Source organism: Leptodactylus fuscus, chromosome 6, assembly GCF_031893055.1.
Source record: "Leptodactylus fuscus isolate aLepFus1 chromosome 6, aLepFus1.hap2, whole genome shotgun sequence".
NCBI lineage: Eukaryota > Metazoa > Chordata > Amphibia > Anura > Leptodactylidae > Leptodactylus > Leptodactylus fuscus.
Window position 1 is genome coordinate 118,275,923 of NC_134270.1, and position 6,567 is coordinate 118,282,489.

Consider the following 6,567-nt stretch of genomic DNA (forward strand, 5'->3'; position numbering starts at 1 on the left):
TGTTAAGGGGGCTGCTCCTAGAGGGCAGCAAACAGAGGCACTGTGCTCCTAATTACATCCTGGAGAATAGATGTGTGTATATATATATATATATATATATATATATATATATATATATATATATATATATAATAAATAAATACAAGGTGGAGAGGCAGCATACAGACACCGGCAGTTTGCTATAAAAACCCGTTCCAATGAATGGGCTTTAAAACTAACCACCGGCAAACTGTCCCCTATCCAGTTTCTCCGGAGATTAGAATGGAAGCATGGCAGATGGACAGGGGCACAAGTGTGAACACCCCCTTACTCTTATGGATCTTTCAGATGATTGAATGTAAAGGGGACCTTCAGAGAGTTTAACAATTAGCTAGAGTCTATGGTCAGCAGGACTGTGGAGTTGGTAGGCCAATACTGCTTAGACTCGAATGGCTGATGGCCATGGTCAGTAAGAAGTAGTAAGGCTCCTCTAATTAAAAGAAGTTGTCCAGCACAATATCGGTTTTTCACATGTCATCAGTATGTGATCTGTGGGATCCAAAAGAGAGACCCTGCCCAGATAACCTATTAATGCATCGCTCCATATACATGCTCCGCTATATCTTACTGAAGAGAAATACATTCTTCAGAACTGAATCACAAAACCATATAATATACACACTATTTAACAAATCACGCACACACAGGGCTGTGCAAATGTTTTAGGCAGATGTGAGGGGGGAAAAAAGTAAAATAAAACAGAGATAACTGCTAATTTACTCTGCATTTTAATTGCAAAAAAAAAAAAAAAAAAAAAAAAAAAAAAGAAAAAAATCTAATTTACAACAGTATTTTGCAAGACCTCCAATTACCTTCTATTAATTGTTCTCCGTATACAGCAGGAAGGTTGTCCCAAATATCTTGGAGAACTAGCCACAGATGGTCTGCCAATGTAGTATTGCTCACATGCTTCTGTCTCTTCATTTAATCCCTGACAAACTATGCTGAGATCAGGGCTCTGTGGGGGCTATTTTATCTATTTTGTTCATTTACAAATATAATTAACACTAGCTTTGAAAGCATTTTTTTATAGCATTCCCTACCCCACATCTATAACTTTTGCACAGCAATAAGAATTTAAATTATATATATATATATATATATATATATATATATATATATATATATATATATATAATTCCATGGAAGTGCTAGAGAGCTGAGCACTTTTACTTTGCTTCTCTATGGAAGAGATGAATGGTGTAGAGCACAATTACAAAAGCTCCCATTAGATTTATACATGGTACCCCCATTCTTGTGATCAGTAGGGGTCCCAGCAGACAACTTGTAATTTTCAGGCTACTGCTTTATTCACACTACATGCCACTTAAGGTAGTATGCTTGCCCCTGGGACCTGCAACCCTTAATCGGTGTCCCCAAAGACGCTTTGCAGATGCATTGAAAAGAGATGGCTGCACATGAACAGATCTCTCCACTACAGGAGTTCTGAAAGAACTGTACACGCATCTGTCCTTTCACTACAGAGGACCTCTATTCTCAAAGCAGAGATAAATGCAGATCTCCCCCACCCATTGGGTCCTATCAAGACCTTATAACCATATACTATGGATAAAACTATAAATAACCCTTTAAAGAGAGTCTACATTCCACTGATACATAACAGGCATGTTTAGATTTTTTGTTTTTTTTTATATAAACTGATGTCTTAAGCAAATGAGGCAGTAGCATTGGGAGGATTGGCTCCCACTACATAGGGTAATACATGCCAGAGGTGGTAGAGTTCTTAAGGTATGTTCACACAGTTTTTGTGCAGGCGGATTTTTGACAAGGATTACGCGTCAAAATCCGCCTGAAAAATAAAATTTTAAAAAAATTTGAATGGGAGCTGCTCACTTTTTTCCCCTGCTAGTGGGAAAAAGCAAGATGCCCCTTCCTCCTGCGGCTGAGACAGCCGTGGCGTGAGACTCCCTCCTGATTAGACCCATTTATTCGGGCCTAATAAGGAGCGGAATACCGGTTGACTCCATCGGTATCCCATAGTGGCTAGCTGCACAGAGTTCACACAGTGGAATTTGGTTTCTGCCGTGTGAACATACCCTTTGGGGGAAAGAGCAGAGATCTGGGAGCTGAAGGACTTACCCCCACTGCACCAACTGTCATTCTACAAAAGTGACATACATAAAGGTATATTTATTATCACTAATGCGCTCTGTAACCTGGGGGAGACAATTAAATAAGCTTGGGGGAGGTGGTAGACTCCTTTAAAAGGGAGTCTATCACCTCCCCTCAAGCTGCCACCATAGCATTGTAGGTGCCGTGACAGGTTTACAAATCATATCCTCATTATGTCTCACAGTACCATAAATTATAGTCCCACTGCTATGATATCATCTGCTTGGTTCAAGTTTTGAGCATGCGCCATGAAATCTTGTACATACCAAACACTAAGTGCACACAGCACATGTGCCAGATTTTGCTAAGCAGATGATGCCACAACAGTGGTCAGGGGTTGGAACAAAGCTGTACAGGGGCATTTTTAACAGAGAAAGGTGAGCTGGGGGGGAGCACTCTGTACACCAAGTACCCAGTGCACATAAACCATATTCCCAACAAATATATGAGACATAATTTTGATCATTTTAGTTATGATTTGTGGCAATTTGAAAGGGTTGTGGGAGGCGATAAGACTTCCTTTGAGCATATAAACAAAAACTTTGTAGCAATGGCAGGAGACTGTGACAATGCTTATCTGAAATAACTTGAAGACGCCAAGATCCCCAAGTCGAATCCCAGAGGCGAACGCATGTACATAACAGCCCCACACTCATTCCAGGCCCTTCACCTCAGTTTGCGTTATAGTGTCCAGTTTGATTTTGCTGCACAACTCACCTCTCTCTATGGCAAGAGACACCTATGGGATGTGCTAACCTACAAGGCCATCCCTTTAAAACAAATACATATAGAAATACAGGGTGCTGCTCCGCTTGACACCAGTGATCAACAACCTGTGACTAACTATTGTGACATGCTGGGAGTTGTAAGTTTGAAAAGCAACAAATTGGAGACCAGACTTCAGGGATAAAGCAAAGCTTCCATGAATTTTCTTTCAATCCTCTCGCAGAGTTCAGGAGGAGCATCCAGGCGACTGCCAAGCAGCAATTGTTAATAGTGAAGACACTCGACAGCTGGTACAGGACACTTCATCAAAACCAGAGTTAAATGAAAAATTTGCTTTACAGATGGCTCGGACACTCACAGCAGCCTCACACCACACATTCTTGTACAGTGTGTACTACAGCAAGTTATTACTTACAGCAGGTGGCCATCTTGTATAGAGCTACACATCTTTTTGTATTGACCAGCAGGTCACAGTGGATGAGTGAACAGCAGTTGATGAGGCAGCCATTTTATGCCTCACATCCCAGAGGTCACTGTGAGGGAGGCAACAAAAATGGTACTTGGCAACTATTAAAAGACCTATTACATTAATAAAGTGTGATCGCCCCCACCTTATAGTCTTCACACACAAAAACCCACTTGAAGACTTACTAAAATCCATCTTAGAGCGACTGTACCCATAATGGATTTCACTGTGTAGATGGAAACAGCATGGAAAACCGCAGGTGGATTTACCACTGTTGTAGCTGTGCATCTTGGATGGGTGAAGAACATGAACTCAGTGTGTCACCTGTACAAGCAATGTAGGGGAAAGAATCATTGCAGGATTTGACAATTTACAGTATATATTTTTTTTTTCAGTGTTGTGCATACCTGCCATGTATATGAGTACCCTTACAAGAAAATATAAGGCTAATGACTACAGTGAGCCCCCCCCCCCCCCCCCCGACAAATTTTCACTTCCATCAGTCATTATGCATACCAGTTATACAGAAAGCTAGTGCAATTCTGCCTGGTAAAGTGTAGGAGGTTTTACTGCAAAGAAAAAAAAAATAATTTATCTATCTATCTCCAACCCCACACAGCATAAGTGCCCCATTACCTACTTCTAGTCAACTATTAGATGCAAGGAGAGTTACTTACCGACAACAACTTACTATATGGTTTGTAAATAGCACAAGACAAATTAAAAACTTAGCATATGAAATAAGTTAGTTTCTGTCAATTTAAACATTTATTTTAAAAAATCTGGATAAAAGAAAAAAAGATATGGGGTGGGGGGAGGGAAGAAGGCAAAATAAAAAAATAAAATGAAATAAGGACACGGTCTCTGTAACAAAAACAAATAGAGCTCTACAGACACCATAAAAGTCACAGTTCATCTTATGATCACACAGTCAAACGCCAAAAAAGTCTGGTAAGGTGATCTAAAAAGTCAGGTTAAGGTCGGGATGACATTGTCTTTACAACGCTGGATCAAAAGGGTCAGGAGTCTTTTATGGCTCAAACAGTCACAGGGAAAGTCAACAATGAAGTGCAGGTTACTGCAATGGCATCTAGAGGGAATCATTGTCCTGAAGGATCAGCCACCACCTGCTCCCTCTCCCGCAGCAGCCGACGGTTTTCCTCTTTAAGCTTCTCCAGTTCCATCTCCAGCTCCCGGATCCTTGACTCCTGGGTGCCGGCCACCTGTAGGGTGGTGACCTCTTTGAGCCTCAAGCGATTGTTCTCTTCTTCCATGCGACTCAAGCATTTCTCCAGCTCTAGGTACTCCCGGATGAGCTCCTGTTTACTCATGTCCTGCAGGCTTTCTGCATGGTATTTCTCATAGGTCTCTGAAAAATCCTTTTGTAAAAACTCTACACCGTCATCACTCCCCATGCCATCACTACCAGTCCCATCATCTTCTTCCTCAACATCTTCCTCTGTGCTATCTCCTTTGGCAAAAGAGTTGGCATGGAGGGATGGAAGAGAGGCAAGCCCTCTCCGTTGAGGTGGGCACAAGTCTGGTTCCTCCTGGTCATGATCCTCCATCAGGAATTGTGTGGTGTTATAAGGTGCCACTGGCTGCCCTTTGGCAAACATTTCAGCCCTCATCCTGGATGCCCTCTGAGACTCACGCTCCTCCAGACGCTTCTTCTCCTCCCAGGTTAGTTTGTTGTAAGGCTTCCACCGCCTCTTCTTTTTGGATGGGCGCCTTCGATGCCTTTTCTTGCCTAGCTCCTTCCACTCTTCTTCCTGCTGGGATTTGGCACGGCTAAGCTGTCCAGGCTTATGATAGTCACCCACCTTGCCGCCGTGGTCCTCTTTTTCTGGGCAGGACAGGGTGGAGGGATTTCTCATCTGGCACTCCCCTCTCTCCTCCTCTGCAATTGGTTGCCACCCACTATCTTCTTGGCTGGCCAGCAGGGATCCCCCACCTGCCAAACTTTTGCAAGGCAGGGTTGGCTCCTGAACTCCGACCTCAGCCATGGCACCCCAACAATTGCAATTTGGGGTGCAGCAAAGGATGGAAGAAAAGTCTCTCCTGGATACAAGGTTTTGCACTTAAATGCTGCTCAATTCACCATTAAAATTAAAAAGTGTCCATGAAGATCTAGGAGCAGAGAGATCAACTTGCCTGAAAGCTGCATCCACCTTGCATGACAGCAGCTGTGTCTTGATAGAAGCTCTGCAAGCAGCACAGTGTTCTTCCCACTTCAGCAAGCGTGTTGACTAGAGGCTGCACTGGAATGCAGTGGTGGTGCACTGCCACCAACTGGCGGCTGCTGCTAGCGCACACACAGAAGAAGCAGTCAAGCCCCCTCCTCCTCCCTTCTCTCCTTCGCCTTAACTTGCACACTCGCCAACCAACCTCCGACTGCTGCTGCCCAGGCTGGGACGCTAGCTTTTATAAAGAACCCGGCCCCCTTTCTCAAACGCATGCGCATACATCAGTATGCAGTTGCAGTCTGGGAACTGTAGTCCAGGTTGTAAGTCGTAGATGAGGGGTCAGCATCTATTTGACTACCACTCCCACAAGACCTCTGATGTCACTTCTCCGATGACCAATGAACACAGCCGAAGCCACAACAATCTATCCCGTGCAGTGATTGGCTAAGAGACCGACGGGCTGTTGCTAAGCTGTAGCGACAAAGCAATTGGTCTGTGTTACTGTCTGTCAAAGATTGTTAAGCCAATCAGCGAGAGAGGGCTGTACCACTTGGACGACTGAGTGGGTGTAATCTGATATTTTTGTAGTGTATGCTTTTTTTCTGCCAGTAGTACTTCAGTTGTGTGTACGTTTTTAACTCTTGAAATGCCACGCAGATTCAATGAAACGTGGAATATGTTTTTTAAGAAAATACAGACAGCATTTAACGTCCCTGCACATAACACCAACCGAACAGCTGGACACAAAATAGTTCCTTAGAAAAACGCACGAAGTCAACCTTCTGTGTGATCAATAGTATGAACGTTTGCGGTAGCAGTTTACCCGGTGGCTACGGAAACATTGACTAGACTTTCCAATGGTCCTACCGAGGGGTTTTACCGTACAAGCGAGTACGGGCGGAGCGATACACTCAGAATCAGTAACAATGAATGTGTGAATCTCTCCGCGGAGGTCCGTGTAAACATACGCCGTATGTAGTTCCGTCTTAAAGAGGAAATGACTATACAGTGCTTGCA

The 6,567-nt window shown here is 43.5% G+C and overlaps 1 protein-coding gene across 1 annotated transcript; it reads right to left on the bottom strand.

Annotated features, from left to right (window-relative positions):
* Positions 1–4,244: 4,244 nt before the first annotated feature.
* Positions 4,245–5,753, bottom strand: HEXIM1 (HEXIM P-TEFb complex subunit 1). The gene has a single exon (XM_075277123.1). The coding sequence runs from the start codon at positions 5,368–5,370 to the stop codon at positions 4,465–4,467; it is 906 nt and encodes a 301-aa protein (XP_075133224.1). The 5' UTR covers positions 5,371–5,753; the 3' UTR covers positions 4,245–4,464.
* Between the last annotated feature and the right edge of the window lie 814 nt (positions 5,754–6,567).